Source organism: Bos mutus, chromosome 15 (genome assembly GCF_027580195.1).
Source record: "Bos mutus isolate GX-2022 chromosome 15, NWIPB_WYAK_1.1, whole genome shotgun sequence".
In the NCBI taxonomy this organism is placed as follows: domain Eukaryota; kingdom Metazoa; phylum Chordata; class Mammalia; order Artiodactyla; family Bovidae; genus Bos; species Bos mutus.
Genome location: NC_091631.1, coordinates 26327015 through 26348699, shown reverse-complemented (window position 1 = coordinate 26348699; position 21685 = coordinate 26327015). Strand labels below are relative to the sequence as shown.

Below are 21685 nucleotides of genomic sequence, written 5' to 3'. Positions count from 1 at the left end.
GTTTGTGGGATCATAATCTCAATTACTGACTAGTATTTATTTGTCTACATATGTTTGCAGGATCATAATCTCATAGTTTCAATTACTAATGTTACTTTAGCTTATTAAAAATAAAAATACTTGAATATTTTTATTTGTTTTTCACCATTTATAAGGGCTTTTTACTTTTTAAAAATATTTAACTCAGATAATGAAAGCTAATATTTATTGGTATTTTAGAACCTTACCTGGTTTTTAATGGCTCATTTATTCCTGCAATATTTGAGTTGTATATCCTGAAGTGGAATGTTAACATGGTGTCTATTTTCATCGAATATTGTTTTTTAATTAAAATGATGTGAATAATCTCTGACCAGGCAAGCCCTGTGGACTTTTACTGTCTACCATTTTTGTAGACTAGCTGTATTTTGTATGCCCCCAGTGAATTGTTCTGACATTTTAAAGTGAAGGAATTGAAGTTCCTGGCAGTAATATGATGTTGCTGATAACTCAAGGAGTGAAAAAAAACAAGGCAGGTCGTGGTATTGGCATAAAGCTCTATATTTAAAGCTGCTAACTTTGGCTCTACTCTTTAAGTGTAAGTGAGAAACTTTGATGTTTGCCAAACTAAGGAGGGTGAAACCAGTAGGGAAAGAATCATACTTCAGCTTTTAAGAGGATATTTTAAATAACACAGTTAAAACTAGATTGTAATTTATTACCTGACAATATCTTTAAATAGTATAGAGCACACACTTAAACTTTATTTTTCAAAAAGTAATCATGTTTTTTTATTAGTGTATAACTTTTTATGACCATAGGGTATTTATTTAGGTATAAGTTCTTAATACCATATAGCTTGAAGGAATGTCATGAAGCCTCTTGTTTTCAAACCTTATTTATGATTTAGCTGCTTTGTGTGAGGTTAGAGCAGTATACACAAGCACATTTTCCTAGAAGCAAAGAGGCAGTGAGGTATATACCCTACACTTGTAAACATACCTTTGTTCTAAAATATAAAGTAACTGGTGGTTAGTTGCTATTTCAAGTGTATAGATACATAGAGGAAGAGCTCTTAAACTTTTTCAGCACTGTAGGGTATAATGGGCTCACAGCTGAAATAGCTGTATTCATTGCGTGGGGCTCGTTTTGCCTCTACCTCTGCTTCACTATTTGACACTTTCATTCTAAAGAACTTCTCTCATTTCTGAGTACTTTAAACTAATCCTTATGTTACGTGTCAGTGTTTCTTATTATATTCTCGTTCCATGATACTGGGGTTATTGGTCAGTTTTTAAATTCTCAATCCCTGTCTTTTCACAGTAAACCAATAAGCCAGGTTGAATGAATTTAGACAGTTTTCTACCTTAATCTGTGATCCGATGCTGGATGCTAGAGTCAATGCCCTCACCACCCCCACAACAAAAAAGAAATGCTTTTCTTAAAATACACTCATACATCTGGCTTTGAGAATGGAAGGCTTTTTTAAAAAAAATAATACTTTTATGTTTATTGTGGGGAATTTAGAAAATACAGAAAGGTATACAAAGAAAACTAAAAACCTATAATTTTTGCCATCTAGGGAAATAATCTGTGTATATTTCTGTTTATTCCTTTTTCTATTTAGATTTCTGTATAAATGTTTTGTGCATATATGTATATTTTAAAAAATTAAATATAGATCTATATAATCAGTTTTAATCTTTTTCATATAATAATATCATTTTCTCATTCCATTAAATGTATTTTGATACCTCACACCCCAGATTAATGACTATACAATATTCTCTCCTATAATGCACCATAATTTAACTGTTTATTCATTGCTGAATGTTTTAGGTTACCTAACAATTTTTTTCTCATTGATAATCCTATGAAGAATATTATTATACATAAATTATTATATGAAATTCTTATTTCCTTTGTATAATGTCCTGGAAGGCAAATTCATGCTTCCAAAGTACTTTCCAGAAAGGTCAAGTTTTTATTTTTATTAGAATAAGCAGTTAAGTTGAAGGCATGACTGTTTTTGCAGTTAGTCATTTATGCAGTCAGATATTTACTTATATGTGTGTGTGTATATATAGAATTATCAGATACGTAAGTCTGTTGGTGAGCTTTGTTGAAAGTTGGTTGAAAAATCGTGTCTGTTTTATGCAGAAGATGGATCCTTTAGAGGTAAACTCATTATCTTGAATCTAAGGACTTTATGAGAACCTGTGACAATGGCAGGACTTGATTTTGATTCCCCTTATCTTTAGTACAATGTCCAGGCAAGGGGCTAGTGTTTGTATATATTTGTTCATTCGTTACATTCATTTGTTCATTCGTTATATTCATTTGTTCATTCTTTGAGCAGAGTAACATATAAAAAATTACCCCCCAAACCAAAATTGCCAGAGTGATTTAAGAATCAGTGAATAATAAAGTCTAGGCCAATTAATTTGTGTTCTTTACGCCTGCGTTCCATAAGGCTCAAAGTTTTACAGGCATCTTATTTTTGAATAAGAATCTCTGGAATGCGTCAGTGTCATAGCCTATGACCCAAATGTGATTCACAGTTACTTGCACCTATTGTATGTTGACTCTATAAGTAAGGACTGTATGTCTAGGTGAGTTCTCTAATATGCTATGAGCTAGATGTGGGGTTGGGTGCTGTGATACACAGTGATGTACACAAGGGATATTCTGTGCCCTACAGAATGCTAAACAGGTGAACTTCATACATTGTCTTGTAACATGAGAACTATAGGCTGAATGCTATGAAAGTATAGAGGAAGACTTTTTTTTAAATGAGTAATACTTCTTACTTCAATATAATAGATATCACCTGAGATACAAAAATATACTATTAGAATTTTAAATTTTTACAATTTGATAGTTCTAGTTATAAATCGTATTCTATCTTAATATAATACTGTACTTGCTTTTCCTTATGTTATGCCCTTTTCTTCAGTTTTCTAACACATCGCCTCCCATTTTGTTAAGCTAGTGAACTTGGTTTGCAGCTGTCTCACAAATTGACACACCTGTAATAGAAAGGATTTGATATTTTCATAGTTATAAAGATAATTCATTTGTTAAGTAAGTTTTGTCAAAAATGTGACCCTTATACTTTGCTATAAAGTTAAAGCTTGGTTTACATTTCCTTGAGCTAGTATTTAATGCTTACTTTCTAAAAACATTTTTTTATTAACCAAATATTTGATGAGGGAGCATTGTCAGAGAAGGCATCATAGTTAATCACATGAGGAATTGGAGTTAATAAGAGTTAAAGTTGATATAAGTAAATAATAGGCAGCTTGGTTTTTGTGGCTTTTAACAGCTTACTATTCACAGACCACAGATAAAGGAAAAAATATTTGTGAAACTGGCCCATGGACAAAAGTGCTTTTTTATGTAACCTGAGCATGTTACCTCGGACTGATAGAGGCATTAGATGATGGCAAGTGTATTATATTGTAACAAGATTGCCAAAAATTGATACATAACTAGAACATTCTTATTCTTATCAATCTTATTTCCGAAACTATAGTAGAGAATGCTAAGGTTTCCCAGTAGAAAATAATAAAATTTTAATTTTTCTTCTCAAGAGTATATTAATCAGTCATGTATTTAATGTGTATCCATTCTGTGCTTAGTCATTTGATAAATGATATGCAAGCCTGTAGAGGAAAACTATGACTTGCCTGTTTGCATAGCCAGAGGAAATTATAGGTATAAAGGGTGCATTGGGTCTAGTATGCTCAAGGACTGATGTGGAAATCAGCACACTGAAGAAGAGATATATATTGGGTAATCCTGAAAATTAAAGTCTGATGGAACCTGGAGGGCTAAGCTGAAGAGTTTGGTCTTTGTGTGGTAGATAATAGGAAGCCATAATAAAAGAAAATACTCGTTAAACTATAGAGATTATGGTGTACATTGTGCAGTGGGAACAAATAAGATCAAATTATAAAGGATTTTGAAACCGAAGAAGGCAAGTTGAAACGAAATGCAGTGAGGATTTGAAAGGCTTTTGACCAGTTTCACATGTTGTTGGTTCGTGGCATGATGAAATGAGGTGGTGTTTTGTTTTGTTTTGTTTTAAGAATGTTTGCTATGGCAGGATACATCAGAGCTATTTGCATGACAGAGAAGCTTGAAATAGGGAGAAGATACCGGAAAGCAAGAGAGATGTCGGCCTATCTGTTGAGCTGACATTGATAACATTTTGAAAGAAGACATTTGTTATGACAAATTTAGTTCATTTGTATACTCACTGAATGATAACTTGAGTAATTGCAATACAGTGTGTGCTAAACACTGAGGAGTCAGTGGTATAAAAAAATATGGTTGGAGCTAAGGGGCTGTTATTTTGTTAGAGGATGCAGAGTGAAGACAAGGCAAGAATCAAAGATTTGCACCAGGATTTCCAATTTGAACAATTAGAAGAATATAGGGTATGAATATGATAGGAAGATAAATTTGATAGAAGAGAAACATATTGTGGAAGTATGTGCGGGAGAGGGTAAGATACTAATATGTTTGGATTGGTAGATATAGATCTATTATATAGAACTTAATGATTGAAAATATAAATTTATATATTTAAGTATATAAATTAGGGTTTCATCCTCAGACTTTTCAGAGTGTTGGAAATTATAAGAGTATGTGTTTCATCTGACTTGGTCTGGGACTAGTGTTTATTTTCTTTTTTGTTCTCATAAAAATAAATGACATTTCTTTTTCATAAATTTCCTCTACAATTTAGTGTTATATGAGAATTTTGATATACATTTATCCTTTCTTATATTCTTTTTTTGAAGCGTTTTCCTGTCATACTAGTCACACAGGTAATACTATTGAGTTTGGGAGAAATGTTTGTCATAAAATAGTCTAATTTGTTCCAGTGAACTAGTCAGAAGAAAAATATCGATAGGGAAGCAGATGGTGATATATTTAGATTCTGAGTTTGTTATGTAGGTCTTCAGATTCCAAAAAGATGAATGCTGTAAGAATCGATTCTTAATATTCTTTCATTCTAGGACAACTTGTAATTTATTATTCCAAGGCCTTCATTTTCATCCTCATGACAGGTTTGACATCATCTGGGGTGACACTGACTACATGTATTTAATTGTGTACAACATGAATAGAAATAACCAAATATCACTAGTCCTTAACTCAGGCCTCCTTTTCTCCCCCCTTCTCTAAGGAACGACTACCAAAATCACTACAATCCCCATGACTTCCAAGCCCAATGTGATTGTTGTGCAAAAGACTACAGGAAAAGGAACGACCATTCAAGGCCTTCCGGGCAAAAATGTTGTCACAACGTTGCTAAATGCTGGAGTAAGTAAGAGCTTAAACTACAGACTGAGCAGTCCACTGAGGATTTTAAAGACCAGCTATATAAATATTTGTCTAAGGACTTTAGAACCCACAATGGATAGAATGGCTTGATTTACTCCTGCTGTGATGTAAAAAACACCACCTATTGATGCCATTTTTTACAGTAATTTCTAAAACATGTTGCTCATGACTATGTTGCTTATGACCATGATTTCAGTCTTAGCTTGGTTCAGATGGAAGATTTTACCAGCTTAACTCAGAGGAAACTCTGTCAGTGGACAGTTTTATTGCTGCTTATGGCCAGTAGATACCAGTCTCGTATTGGACATAGGCTAGGCAAAGAGAAGTATTTGCCGCTAAGACTAAATTAATGATAAGGATTTGTTACTTTCACTTTTACTTCTTGAGCTAGTGGGAAAAAAATCAAGTAAATTAGAGATGCATTTATAGTTCTGAAGGCAATTGTTACGAGGTTAAGAGATTTGAAGTTAGCCAAACCTAGGCTTTGTCTCTGAGTGTCATAGGTGTTTGGCTAACTTATTCCACTTCTCTCATCCATAATTTCCTCATTTGTACATTGGTGATCTCTACCAGTGAGTTTGTTGAGTTATGAGTAACTAACTGGTAACTGTTTTAAAAGTGCTTAAAACAGTACCTGGCCCATAAGTCCTCAATAAATTGTTTCTTCTTACTGTTATTATTCTTTGTACTTAACTATAGAGGTTTGGTAGTATCTCTACTTTGCTAGAAAAAAGAATACTATGCTTCATTGTAGTTGATCTCTAGTGGCTTCCTTGGCATCATAGTCTTTACAGTGCTGGTGGGTGTCTAGTATTAGATATTTTCATCATGTAGGAAATTTTAGATTATTCCCAGCCTCAGTTCACATAGTAAGCCAAAAATAAAGTCAGAATTAGAATATAGATTTTCAGAAATTACATGGTTTGTAATTTCATGGAACTTGATATTAAAAGAGAGGGGTACCATGTACTCTAGGTCCTATGGTCATATAGATATAAAAATAGTATATGTGAGTACTAGCTGCCATATATATCTAATAGCAAAAAGTTTGATGCAAGAAATGATAGTCAAACAAGAAGATCAGGGTATAAGACCATCCTCTTCACCACATAGGTACATGCACCTATACTCGTAACTTGCTTACCTGTGCATGTACACACACACACCAAAAGAGCTTTTTCAGAAAAGCCTGCTAGTCTGTTTTGAATGGGTCTTTATAATTTTACTTGGACAGGGCCCATTGAGCTTCTTAATAAAAGGGCACGCCCACTTGCAAGCTGGCAGCTCTTGGCAAATGATTATAGAGCTCTTTCCAGAGATGCTGCCGTGAAGGGTGTGTTATGTATTAAAATAAGTAATCGCACGGTTGGCAGACACTCCATGTTTTCCTTAGATTATTGCAGCAGATATTTAAACTTGTGAAGTTTGTAATCATTTAACCTAAATTTACAGAGTAATTACCTTTTTGCCAGTTCACCTAGGTGTTTTGTTTTTACTGGCTGCTAAATTTCAGTGGCTGCACATTTAGGTGATGGTGACTGAAAAGAAAAACTGATAAGGTGAAAAAATTTTAGATATTTTCCTTTTTAATTTTATGGATTTTAATTTTTAAAAAATTTTAGTACTTTAGTAAAATGACTGAATTTAATTTGTTAAGCTCAAGTATTGACTCCATAAATGATCAGAAAATAGTACTTAAGAATAAAGCAGATGAAAATGTAGAAAATGGTGAAAAGTTAATGGGCTTAAACTATCTAGTTAGTAGACTAAAGTGATATTAGTAACATGCTAATGTGGGAAATGTCCTAAGTTTTTTCTTTGTATTTTCCAGTGTAACCTCAGAAAAAATGTTAATATTGCTGCTGATTACATTTCTTGCCCACACCATTTCACATAGACATTCTGCTATATAGCCTTATAACTTCATATTTGGGAAACTTAATTTATTTTGTATGTGAACATTTAGCTATTGGTAGAATGCACACTAATTTTTTTATTACACATATGTTTATTTCATATAAACTGTCACATAAAGATGAATATTGAGGGAGCACGACCTGTAGTTCCAACACTTAGAGATAACAGTATATACTCTCTAAATTTTGACTCTTTTAGTATATATATTCTGTGAATGACAGAGAATACTAAGTATTCTTAAAGAAGGTAATTTTTAAAATTCACTCACCAAGAAATATTTACTGCCTTCTTTGGACAGAAGGTTGGTCACATGACTTCTAAGATCATTTCAACTAGGTCTAACATTTTTGATCACCTGGAAGCTTATACTTTGTTGCACAATTTGCAACCCTTTCCCCATCATCCTGGTAAAACTTTTCTATGATTTTTCAGTAAAAGGACTTTTTTTTCCCATTTAAATGTATATAAATCTCATGTATTTACTGACTTCAATTTAGGGAGAAAAGACTATTCAGACGGTGCCAACAGGAGCAAAGCCAGCTATTATCACTGCTACAAGACCCATCACCAAAATGATTGTAACTCAGCCAAAAGGTATAGGTTCCACAGTTCAACCAGCAGCTAAAATCATCCCAACAAAAATTGTATATGGGCAGCAAGGGAAAACACAGGTATGCTAAGATATGGTGATTTTTCTTGACTCTGGTATATTTCAAATTCCTAAAATTCCAAGGTAGAAATCTGAACAAAAAGATGAGTAACACTGAAAGAACCAGATTATTAAAAGTTATGATTGAGTGTTTATAACCGTCTGTTTTCAAAACCTGTGTTTCTCTTTTCAGTACTTAAAAAAAATTAAATATTTGTATCATGTCATGAGCAAAAATTAGAGAATAGAATCCCCTTGGAGTAAAATTTGCTGAAGGTGTATGTTGTTATTTGAGAAGTAGATGGTTGACAGAGGATAGTAGTTATTCATAATCTGTCAAAGAATATTTTTGTGTAAGCTTATATGACCTTTGAAAGCACTTGAGATATTTACTTATAAATTTTATTTCCTTGAAACCTAAACAATGGAGAAAGTAAAGATATGTTCATTTTTCAACCAGTAAATGATAAGGGAGCTTTTCTAGAAATTTACCTGGGAAATTGAGGCTCAGGATTTAATCTTGTGTTGGTGGGCTACTGTTTATTTTTCAGGTACTTTACTTTCTTGAGAATATCAAAGGAAATGATGTCAGCTTTGGTTGAAAAATGCCATTTTTAGAATTTTTGTAAAAGATAATTTATCTATAATAGTTTGCCTTTAGAGTCAGTTCCCTCAATATTATAGCCAAATAGTTTATATATCAAAACCATTAGTTTTGTGATTTTTCTAATAAGGTCAAATTGCTTTAAATTTCAGTGGCAACAGTTACATTTGCTCCATCATCTTTGTCATAACCCATGTTTTCATTCTTGAATTTTTGGAAATGGGTGACTTAATAGAGCCTGAAAGATTTAGATTCATATAAATGGAGAAGTAAAAAATAATTGTGGTGAAGTAACATTTTCATTCCATGTACCCCATTGAAGTTAACTCCTGGAGTCCACACTTTGAATTGAATGGTTCAGTGTGAAACTTTCTTCCCGTTTCACTTGTTCTACTGTCTGTGTGGTTTTGACCTTTGCCAAGGTTGATTTGTCACATGTTCCTTATTGACTATAGTAGTTGTCTAAATTGTGGCTCAGCAGTAAAGAGTCTGCCTGCAATGCAGGAGATGCAGGAGATGCAGGTTCAGTCCCTGGGTGGGGAAGATCCCCTGGAGGAGGGAATGGCAACCCACTCCAGTATTGTTGCCTGGAGATTCCCATGGAGAGAGGAGCCTGATGGGCTAGAGTCCATAGGGTTGCAAAGAGTCGGAAATGACTGAGCATGCACGCACACCCAGTTGTCTAAATTAGTGTTCCTTTGGAGATTTCTTAAAAGATGACTTAGGTCCTAAGCAAGATTACTTTGTGCAGGTGTGTTAATTAGGAATTTCATTTGGTTGCTAAAAAGAAACCTGAAGAACAGGGGCTTAAACAAATTAGGGTTTTATTTTTATTATGTTGATAAATATTTAGAGGAAGGAAATCCTGGACTGTTATTGTGACTCAAAAATTCTCCTGGGAGATCTGAGGAAATCTTTCCTCTTATGCTGACTATGTATAGTATACATAAATACTTAAATTCTATCACACACACACACACACAGGGGAAATCTTTCCTCTTATGCTGACTATGTATAGTATACACAAATACTTAAATTCTATCTCTCTCACACACACACACTTCCCCTGGGAATCTAGGCTCCTTGTGTCTTTCTGTTCTGCCGTCCTTAGCTTGTAGCTATCATTCTTCTATATAACTGCAGATTGTAAAATGATTCCTGAAGTCATTTTAGGCAAGAAAAAACAGAGCAAAGGCTCTTGTCAGGATTGTAGCTGTTGTAGCATGAACTGTATATGTGGCCTGGTATAATTGATTCATAGATTGAATTTGTCTGTGATGATCAATGCTGTGCCCAAAGTATAATAAATGGACAGAGTACTGTTTTCCACGTCAGGAAAATATTTGTTTTATTATGATCTAGAAGTTAAACATATTTTAAATGCTCAAAAATTTATACTGGTTGTATTTCCACTTGTCTTCTAGGTTCTTATTAAACCCAAACCAGTGACGTTTCAGGCCACAGTTGTTAGTGAACAAACAAGGCAACTGGTCACAGAAACATTACAACAAGCCTCCAGGGTGGCAGAGGCTGGTAATTCATCTATTCAAGAAGGAAAGGAAGAACCACAGAGTTATACAGATAGTAGTTCCTCTTCTACAGAGTCCTCCCAAAGTTCCCAAGGTAAGACCCGTTTTACTTCTGATTTATATAATTATTGCTGAGATAATGCCCTAGTTCTAAAATAGTTGAATCTAAGGATCTCAAACAAACATGTATACTTTGACTTGTCATTTCTTTTGATTTTATTGTCTTTTGTTTGATGTGAGCAGACATTTTGTTTTTGGTAAGGCTTACCATTCTTTCTTGCCTGGCATATGTTCATCAAATAATTCATAAACTAGGTGATGATTTGGGGAGATAGATATTATCAAACTGGGTAGAGCTGTGATTCCTTTTGTTTGCTTTGAGTAAGTAGAAGTGTGCAAGAAAGTGAGTGTACCTTTTGAAATGATTTTTGCTGAACCTTGAGAAAGGATCATGGTGGCCAGAGATAGGCCTATAAATGGGCTGTATGTGGGTGTTCATACATTACAGTTTGCATGGAATAAGTCTTAGTTTATTTCTGTTCTAGAATAATAATAGCACTCTCTTTCACTCTCATAGGTGTTCCAGTTTAGATGATAATTGTGTGGTTGTCCTAATTATAAGGAAGGTGATATGAAGCCAGGCTCCATAGTAGGGAAACTAGTTATAGTTAGTGCTATTTTAATTATGTTGTTCTAGGGAGTCACTTATTGAAATAAACTCAATGATCATAAGCTTTGAGATTTTCTACAAATCTAGTACCTGTGTCTGTCAGTTACCTTAACCACCCATATTGATCATAAACTTTGAGACTTTGTACAAATCTAGACCCTGATGCTGGGAAAGATTGAGGACAAGAGGAGAAGGGGGCAACAGAGGATGAGATGGTTGGATGGCATCACTGACTAAATGGACATGAGTTTGAGCAAACTCAGGGAGATAGTGAAGGACAGGGAGGCCTGGCGTGCTGCAGTTCATGGAGTTGCAAAGAGCTGGACATGACTGAGCAACTGCACAACAACAACAGATCTAGTACCCGTGTGTGTGTCAGTTACCGTCACCACCCAGGTAGTATATTTATGCCTGTACTTAGAAGCTCTGATATATTGAAACAGAACTGTTTATCTTTCTTTGATCATTCCTCACTCACTCTGTTTCCTCTCCTCATCGTCCACATTATTCTCTCTGGAATGCTTTCTTAGCACCTTCACTTTTTCAATACAGTTTCTTCATATTGTACAGGCATTATTATTTTAACTCTTTGGTGGAATCATCCCAGATTAGTCTTACTAATGGTTCATATTGCTAATTATTCCATTAATTCAATTTGAACATTTATCTTTAAATTTATACTGTGTAGTAAGCTTTATGAGAAAGCTTCATGAAGGAGGTAGCATTTGAAATGGTCTTTGGAAACTCATTGATAAAAAAATAAATTAAAATATTGATTTTAGCAAACAGTATGGCTCTCATTTTAGAAAATGGATAATTTTCTTCAGCGTATTATTAGTAATAGTAATATTTTCTGAATCAGTTTACTAAGGTTTAATTTATCATTCTATATTGGTTATGAATCAGTTTATGTCTAGTTACAGTGGGGTGATATTTACTCTATTTCTTTTAGACTTACTGATTTGATGTGTATAGATTCTATTCTTAAACTAACAAGATTCTTTTTTCCTCTTTTATTTTTAAGTCTATACTTATTTGAATAATTCCAGCTGTTTTTTCCTTTGAGAAATATTTTCATAAAAGACAGGTAAAATGTTTAGGTTATGAATTGGTGCTGAAATGGGAACCTGAACAGTAAACTATATACACAAGCTCAGGTTACCTTTGAAATTGCTGTTTTTTCCCTAAGGGAGCTGTAAGCCAGTCATTACTTCCCTAACATGCCATTTCATTAGGGAGCCTTTAGTTTTCATTCTAAGAAAAGGATAAAAGTTTGACTATTTTTGGAAGTGATTGAGTATAAATTTCTTGCTCTTTGATCTGTTATTATATGTGGCATCATTTATTTTTATTTTTGTTATTTATCTCTCATTGCATATTACTTCTTTTTAAAATATTTTATAATACAGAAAAAAATCACCAAAGAGGAATATCTAATATAGTTAACTATAAAGCCAGTTTAAAAAAATATTTATTTATTTGCTTTTTATTTGGCTGTGCTAGGTCTTAATTGTGTCCTGCAGAATATTCGTTGTGCTGCACAACTCTTTAGTTGTGGCACAAGGCTCCAGAGTATGTGGGCTCAGTAGTTGTGACATTCCCTGACCAGAGATCAAACCCATGTCCCCTGCCTTGCAAGGTGGTTTCTTAACTACTGGGCCACCAGGGAGGTCCCTAAAGCCAATTTTTATAATCTTCATTTACTCCTCTCCCCATTTCACTGTATAGTTTCTTAGTACATTCTCCAAAGACAAGGGACTATATATGCTGTGGGAATGTATATGCTGTGTTATAAGAAAGGGATAAAGGTTTTGTTAAGTCTAAGACTCAAGTTTGGTTTTCATACCTACTGGGAATATAAGCACTATATAACAGCCCATTTTTTCCTTTATATTGTTTTTGTAGTTTTTAGCCCACCTCTGTTTAGTACTTTTAATGTAATTTCAAATTTATAAAAAGTTACAGGAATAAAAAGAACTTCTGTGTATAGTCTTTTACTATATTCACCACTTATTTATATTTTGCCCTATTTACTTTGTTGTTGATTCTCTTTCTGTGCCGCCCCCTGTGTGTTTATAATTTTTGAAATTTTTAACCATTTGAGAACAAGTTGTAGATGTCATGCCTTTTATCTCTAAATACTTATATATTTGTTGGCTTATATTTCTTAAGGGTTAGTCTCTTCATAACTAAAATACAGTTATCAAAATCACGATTTAAAGTTTTAGTTCTATGATCTACAGTCCATTCAGATGTCATCAACTGTCCAATCATGTAATCCTTTGTAGTTTTGCCAGTACAGCAACCTACCCCCACCACCAGTCCACAGTCCACATCAGTATTATGCATTATATTTAGTTGCTTTGTCTAATGTTTCTCATTTGATTCAGCATGAATTCCACAGATGTAGTGTATTCTTAGCTTTATCTTATCAGAAGGCACTGATGTCAGTTTGTCCCAATATTGATGATGTTATATTAATGTTGATCTCTTGGTTAATGCCTCCCCCCCGCCTTTTTTTTTTTTTTTTTTTTGCATTATGAAATTACCATATGTCCCTTTGAGATTAATGGTAATATATGGGGAGATGGTTTGAAACTATATAAATATCATATCCCTCATCTTTATCTGCTAGTTTTAGCATCCAGTGATAATTTTCTAAAGTCTATTATTTGTTACCTAGTTGATAGTTGGCATTCTACTGTAAGAATAGATCGACTTTTCTTGACTTCATATCCTTTTTCTAGTGACTTCCTTTATACAAGTCTTAGAATAAAGATGTCTTTTTATGCCAAAGGTTTCCTTGATTCTACTTGTGGTTTCTAAACTTTTCCCACCATTCCCTGCCTGAAAGGAGAAGCAGTTTAGGCCTTATACATTATTTCTGAACTGTCTTCTCACAGGCTAGAATAGCGACCTTCATCTTCACCTTGTTATGGCACTTTCCTTAATCACCCTGGGAGGGTTCATTACTCCTTCTACACTAGGCTTCCAAAATTGCTTTGTACTACCAGCTAGTTTATTATTGATCATTTTATTTTGTACTTTTTTTGTTTGTTTAATTATTTTCTTTTCCACTAGGCTACTAACTTCTTAGAGGCAAGCATCGTACTCATCTCTGTATATTCAGTATTTAGTGAAGAGGTTAACTAGCTCTAAGTAGACACTCAGTAAAAGTTTCTCTGAATGAACAAACAAAACAGCAACTGTAACAGCAACTGTGGCACAGGGTCAAGCTTCAGCCTTATAAATTCATTTTTGTTTCCTGAGTCCAAAACATTTTTTCCTTTCTGGGGTTTCTCCTAACCTAGTGGGTTAAGTGCTGTACACCTGAAGTATTTTTACATACTGATAGACAGCTAGATGACCAACTAATAGTTCAGGGTCATACTTACCTAGGTCGCTAAATGAAAATTGGGCCACATACCTTCCACAGCTCTTCAGCTTTCCTTCCTATTTGGATCTTCTTTTTTTCTCTTTTTCACTTGGGAACAAGGTTATTTGGCTTATTGGGTTCCATATTTTTTTTTAAAGAGAGAAAAAAACGTTAAAAGCAAAACTTTGTTTCCAAAAAAGGTTTTAAGTAGACTAGAATACAAGATTATGTGAAGTAAAATGGAAGAGAAAAAGGAGACAAAACCAAAGGTAGTGATTTAAGATGGAACATGAATGAAGCAAATATGAAAATGCATCCTATAAAGACATTGTTTTAAGTAACTTTTTTTCTAGGATGATTTTTCCAGAAGCTTCATGATCTCAGCAGGTTATGGTGAGGGTAAGGAATGAATGAAGGTTAAGCAAAACATACCAATACTTATTGCAGAACTTTTCAGAGTCATTATGTGGTGATATATATTGTGAAAGATGAAGAATGGCGTATATAATATAAAATGCCCCCCAACTTTTTTGAGCATGGAACCCTTCTTTTGCAAAATGTTCATTGGAACATTTGGGGGAAAGCTGTGTAAGCAGTTAAATACTGTGAGGGCCTTGTTTTTTATGACAGTATTTCAGAGGGAAGATACCTATTACATCATGGAAAAGATACAGACATCTTGGGTTTAGTATAGAATAGATGGATTAGGTGCGTGCAGCATCTGGGAGTCATTTTTATGAAGAACAGTAGGTGGAAACAGGACATTTATAGAAAAGAGAAGATGAAGATTGGGTTGGGTTGTGGGGGACATAGGAACTGTTGTCAGTTATCTTAAGGAATGTGACATAGAAGAGGGAAAAGAATTGGTCTTTGATAGGTACATGGGCAGAACTAGAACTGTTGAGAAGCAATCAGAAGACCTGTTTCCACTCCATACAAGAAAAATTTCTAATTGTCATAACTGTGCAAAGATGGAAGGAAATTACCTTGGAAAACAGTGAGTTCTTTAGTGCTAGATTCCTGGACTGGTGGTGATATTTTGAAGATTTTAACATAAGATCGATGATAGTATTAAACATACTTTTAGATTTTATTTTTTCTAGCTGAGAGGTCCCATGTGAAAGTTGAAAGTAGCTCAGTCGTGTCTGACTCTTTGCGACCCCATGGACTAATACGTAGTCCGTGGAATTCTCCAGGCCAGAATACTGGAATGGGTAGCCATTCCCTTCTCCAGGGGATCTTTCCAACCCAGGGATCAAACGTAGGTCACCCACATTGCAGGTGGATTCTTTCAGCTGCAGGGAAGCTACCAGGGAAGCCTGAGAGGTCTTACCGCTGCTGCTGCTGCTGCTGCTAAGTCGCTTCAGTTGTGTCCGACTCTGTGCGACCCCAGAGACAGCAGCCCACCAGGCTCCCCCGTCCCTGGGATTCTCCAGACAAGAACACCGGAGTGGGTTGCCATTTCCTTCTCCAATGCATGAAAGTGAAAAGTGAAAGTGAAGTCACTCAGTCGTGTCCGACTCCTAGCGACCTCATAGACTGCAGCCTACCAGGCTCCTCCGTCCATGGGATTTTCCAGGCAAGAATACTGGAGTGGGGTGCCATTGCCTTCTCCAGAGAGGTCTTACAATTCTATGCAAATGTGATAGAAGCTTTTTATAGTAAAGACATATGAGACTTTCTTCCATAGAGATGCCTGAATTTGCCTTTGGATATAACAGTATAGTGTGTATCTCTAGTACATAACATACAGTATATGCCCGATAAATACTTGTTAAATGACCTATGGGGAAAGATATCTGAGGGTCAGTAGGCCACCATCCCCAAGAGAGGTAGGGAAGTGTGGATGGATGCACACTGCATAATCAAATGGAACTGTTGTATCAGGCTCCTGCTGTCTCAGTCATTACACTCTGACCTCAGCGTCAGATTTGGTAGGCAGTAGATTTAGCTAGTCTAAGCTAGAGGAAAAATCACTCAAGGAATGTTTTTGATGTTTAGGTTCACACCCATTCTGTGTCACAGCCATTGTGGTTGCTGCATTGACGCTTTGTATGGTCAGCTGCACTTTTTGTGTATGGGCAAAAAGAGAAAAACCAGTCTCCCCAGTCCCTATGGGATGATGTTATGTGGGCTGATGTGTCTGATTAGGTGCTCCTTGTAGAAATGTGTTTTCTTTTTCAGTCTTGTGTTACCTTATCTCTCTACCAATGCAGTTTTTGCTTTCTTCTGGGTAGTTAATATGTGTATTTTACAGAGTTGGGTTGCAAAGTCATTCTTTGCCTATAGGTCCTTGTACCTAACCAAGGGGTACTTATAGCATCATGAGAGATTCTTAAAATTGAGAACTAAGTTTATATAAAATGAATGATTCCCTAATATAATCAGTTTTCTTTAAGTTTAATTTCTTATATATGCTCTTAGAATTAGTAAAGAAAAACTGCTGTAGGCCTCACATAGCTTTTGATATTACTACATGATATTGTTCTTCAATCATCTAGATTTTTTTTGAAAGTTTAATGGAAATTGTACATCCCTGGTGTGGCATATAGTCTACCTAGAGTTTAGAGGATAAGGTAGGGAGCAGAAATACAGTTTTGTTTTTATGGTAAATAAAAATTCCAGATATTTTGTATATTGATTTTGTTTTGGGGGGAAGATAGGTTTTTTGGTTTTGTTTTGTTTTTGAAGAGTCATTCCTGCTGCTTCAACCTTTTTGAACAACTTTGTGGTTTTCAAAAATATAAAATTCATAGAAGGATGAACTTAGTTGTACTTATTCTTGGTTTTGGGGCTGCATGAATTACTTTCTGTGATACTTGCACTGACCATTCCAACTCATAGTAGTCTTTTTCTTTCTATTATATAATTGCCCTAATCATTTGACTTTATCTCAGGATACAAAGCTACACACACACACACACACGTTTTATGTCTCCTCCATTAGAATCTAAACTTGGGAGTAGGAGTCATGCTTTTATAGCCTATGTAATTTCTTTGTGGTATCTTGGACCAAGGAGTTTAAGAACTTAACAATAGTGTAGTATACTACACTTATACTACTTATTCCATCTACTTATTCTGTAGATGGAAAACTCAAATAATTTGTTGTTTGATTTTATGTGTCTAATATTTACATGCATACTTACATAGCATGAATATAATAAGCCTTGAGTTAGTTAGGGCTATAATTTATTTTGAAACTAACAAAAAGGCTTAGAATTGAGAAATTTTCAGGCCACAACCAGAACAACAACAACAAAAATAAAACATTTCTATTGTCCTTCATAGTTTATAAAGCTCTTTTACATATATTATTTCATTATATCCTCAGAAATCCTGTGAGGTAGAGAGGTAATTTTAGTGTTGCCATTTTAGAAATAATGATACTAAGACCCAAAGAATCAACTTGCTGGTAATTGCTAGAGCTGGGACTGTAACCTAAGACTTTGAATTCTGAATGTTATATGTGTCCTATTATATCATGCTGCTTCTAGATCATTTATCCATTTTTCTTGTCAGTGGACAGGATTTCCTTTCAGTAATTCCAGTAAGTGTTGACTGAATGCTCAGGTTGTAATACAGAACACATTTTTAGGTGCATTGGGGAAAATAAGACTCATACCGCATTTCGTTCTTATGGTACGTGGACATGCACCCACCTACAGAAATGCACACCTATTTATCATAGCAGTTATAACATTGAATTGTAATTTGTCTCTTTACATGTCTGTCTCTCCAACCAGATTGTGTGCTTCTTGAGCATCCTTTGATTATTCTGTGAGCTCTTTTATATCCAGTGCCAAATGTAGACTGGCACATAGGTGCCCAGTCTGTTGAATGAATGAATGAATGAATAAGTGAATATAGACATGAAAGACATTATGCCCTCTGGGAGCTTACAGTCTTTTTGGGGAGATAAAGCATGAAGTTTGTAGTAAAACAAAGATTTTTTAAAAAGAACAAATTGTTTTTTTTTTTTTTTTTAAGAGAAACTTTGTTTATAGGGTTTTTTTTTTTTAACTAATATAAAACAGATTCCCAGCCTGTAGTTCATGTAATTGCTTCCCGGCGTCAGGATTGGTCAGAACATGAGATTGCAATGGAGACTAGCCCCACCATAATTTATCAGGATGTATCCAGTGAATCACAATCAGCTACTTCAACAATCAAAGCTCTGTTAGAACTCCAACAGACAACAGGTATGAATTCACATGCTCAGCTGAATGAAGCATGTTTTCTCTAGAGATGGGTTGTGCTAAAGTACTACTACTGTTATATTTTCTTTGTTATTATTTGAGCACATTTCCCCCCTCTGGACTTGTCTATAATCATTGGTTCAGTCTGTTTACTTGTCAGTTCATTAAGATGTTCACAGATATACAGATAGACAGACTGTAGTCTATCATTTCTATCAGAAGAAAGAAGAAAAACAGCACAGTTCTTTTCTTCTCTCTCTCCAGCTTAAAGTGGACAATCCTGTTGCCTTTTGTCACCAGAAAGGAGTAGGTCTATCGATTTCTAAGCACAAAGATAAATGCAGTACATTTGCCAATTCTATTCAAGAATAGTAGAAGGCAAATTGGAGGGCCCCTGCCATCCTGCTTGATATTGGTGGAGCAGTTTTGTGGTCATAAAACATTAAGGGCCTTGCTAACATTCTAATTTGTTTTTTTTGTCTTCATACTTCTTTGTATAATATAACAACCTGAGCTTCCATGCAAAGCTGTTCTCATTTAGCAAGATCCAATCAGTATATCCAGTTACTAAATATCTTCTATAAACTCTAGGCAAAACTGTGTTAGTTATACTGACTTTTCTATTATAATAGATCAGATATTGTCAGAGTTCTTAGGGGACCTTAGTGATGATCTCGTCCATTCGTTTCATTATGGATAAACATACTGAGACCTAGAGAGGTTATCCAGTTGACTAGTGGCAGAGTGAGATTCCATGTCTTTTGATTCCCAATTCAGTGTCCTCTCTACTTGTGGGGTGACTTTTGTATTCTTTTGGTTTTGTTTTACTTTCTTTAAATGATTATCTTGATTTTATCACATTTTATGCTTGGTGAGAACAATCTGAATGATTGCTTACTGGACTTAATTACTTACTGTTTGTTGTAACATCCACTCTACACTACCCAAAGAATACTAGCATTTATTTTAAGTCTTTGATTTTTTTATTGGTGTTATTTTTGGCTTTAGGCATTTCCTTAGCTCCTTGTCTTTAACATACTCAACTATTTCCGTTAATGCCTTATAGAGGGTGGAAACCAAATAATTTTGTAGAAAAAGTGATAATTTAGAAAGTTATTCTATCCATGGAAACCATTCTTGATTCCAGACCATTCCATAGACATTTTTGCAGGAACATATTTTCCTAACAGTGAATATTTTTATCCTTCAAGAGTCATAAAAATGTAACAATTCTTTGGGAATTATCTTGAATTTTTAATAGATCAAATTAAACTGGTCACTGTGTTGTGCTCTTCCGGGCAGTTGTGTCCTGGAGCAAATAATGCTAAGTAGTGCTTACTCACCCTTTGTTTTCAGGTTGGTGAACTGAAGAATACCAGGTACTGCCTTGACTAAGGGTAAAGGAAGTGTTCTAAAGGGATGTATGTACAAGGGAAACAGATCCAGTTGTTTGGCCTAGTGATAATAGGGGCAGATTTTAGTCTGAACGCCTCTGCGTTCTTGCTGTGCTGCTGAGTATGCTTGCACAAGTTGTGCACTCTATAGCCATCCAGTAGTCTGTGCTTTTGTTTTCAACTTCCTATCTTCTTAGTCACTGCCCATGTGGCACCCCAGAGGTCTTGTTCATTTTTCCATGGACAACTCTGGTTTTAGTACTTGTTTATAATAAAGTTAATTTTTCCCCTGACTTTTTTATACAGTGAAGGAAAAATTGGAATCTAAACCAAGACAACCCACTATTGACCTAAGTCAAATGGCAGTGCCTATTCAGATGACCCAGGAAAAGAGACATTCTCCTGAAAGTCCATCAATTGCGGTGGTAGAGTCAGAACTAGTTGCTGAATACATCACCACTGGTAGGTGTCCTTTTAAAAAGTAGTATTAAGGTAGGAGTGCTACCTTTCTGGATTTCATGTGATGATTGGGGGAAAATGTATTTTTTATATTTCTCGATCTCTTCCAGTTTTCTCTCAGAACAGATTCACATTGTCTTTGGGATTTACCCTGCCTTTAATGATTAGAGGGAGAAAATTGATAGATTTTACAAAGTTTGCAAGTAATATAAAACTGTAGTTGGCCTTAAAGAATATCTGTGAACATCAGGCAGCACCAGTAGTGAGAGGATAGAATATCTTTTATGGGGGAATAAGTACTCATATACATTTGAATTTTTTAGTTTTGGGAAGGGGAGGTGGGTCAAGGGTGAAAGAAAGTATAAAATCCAACCCTCCTCCCCCTTTTTAATGTAAAGAAAAAAATGTGGAAAATTTTAAATCCTTGTAAATAGTTAAGAGTTGTGATGGAAAACACATTAGGTATTTATGTGGTCTGGCAGCAAAAACACTGATGATGTTTTTGGATGGCATATGTAGAGAAGTGGAGCAGGAAGGATAATAGGTTCGTTCATATTCTGGTGAGACCACACCTGGAATACTGCTTTCTGTTTTGGGCCCTCTATTACTTTGAGATTTGGAGGAATTCAGAGAGTAGTAACATGAATAATTAGGGCTTAGGAGAGATGACTTATGAGGCAGTATATAAAGAACACCTGTCTTCTGTTTTCTTAAGCATAAGAGAACAAAAAGTTGCAAATATTTGAAGGATGTAAATACCAAAGTGGAAAGGGAATTTTTTGGCATAATTTTGGGAGATATTGTTAAGACTAATGGATTAAAATTGCCAAAAGGGAAAATCCAATTAAAAATTATGTAAAGCTATCTACCATCTTTCTTTAGAGATACTTAGCAAAAAGCAGAGGGCAGTATGTTGGGAAAATCAATAATAACCTCTGGGGATAGACTAGATTATCAAACGGTAAATAGATAAAAAGACCTATGATATCTTCCCTTACTTATCCTTTTCAGAACGCACTGATGAGGGGACAGAGGTTGCTTTTCCCCTTCTAGGTAAGTGGTGTGCATCCATTTGTAGCAAAAGTAACTGAAGATAAAAGATGATTGTTTTGGGGGCAAACCACTTAATGGATGCGCTCTACTCTGATCTGGTAGAGGAAAGGTAAGCTCTACTCAGTAAAAGGGAGAGAGACTTTCCTTTTGCAGAGTAGTGGGATTCTTTCTCAGAAATGAGCAGTCTGACATTGGAAAAATAAGAGTTGTTTAAAGAAATAAGTGACTGTTTTATGGTGTTTACATGGCCCAGTTAAAGGTCACTTCAGCTGTTTTCCAAATATCTACTCTGTGACCTCCCTTCTATAATCTTCTCCCATCATATCTTCAGCCTCACTGAGTGTTTTTTTTTTTTTTTTTACTTCAAAGCCAACTTCCTGACCCTCTTGTATTATTCTGCAGTGGATGTTATTTTTCTTTAACTTACCTACACTCTGGAGAATTACTATGAAGAGATTTTAGTATTTTGAATTTATAGTATCTTGAGGATTATTCTTAAAT

The 21685-nt window shown here is 34.9% G+C and overlaps 1 protein-coding gene across 17 annotated transcripts in view; it reads left to right on the top strand.

Moving 5' to 3' along the window:
• EMSY (EMSY transcriptional repressor, BRCA2 interacting) overlaps positions 1-21685 on the top strand; it is an 80800-nt gene that overhangs the window by 46975 nt on the left and 12140 nt on the right. For 12 of the 17 annotated variants that reach the window (XM_070383672.1, XM_070383673.1, XM_070383669.1 and 9 more), the window contains 5 exons: positions 5177-5313; positions 7749-7922; positions 9929-10127; positions 18117-18281; positions 19979-20134. In XM_070383672.1, coding sequence (XP_070239773.1) covers positions 5177-5313; positions 7749-7922; positions 9929-10127; positions 18117-18281; positions 19979-20134 — 831 coding nt within the window. Of the gene's footprint in view, positions 1-5176; positions 5314-7748; positions 7923-9928; positions 10128-18116; positions 18282-19978; positions 20135-21142; positions 21185-21685 lie in introns of all 17 variants that reach the window. The other 5 variants (XM_005909250.2, XM_005909249.3, XM_005909247.3 and 2 more) reach the window with 3 other exon arrangements.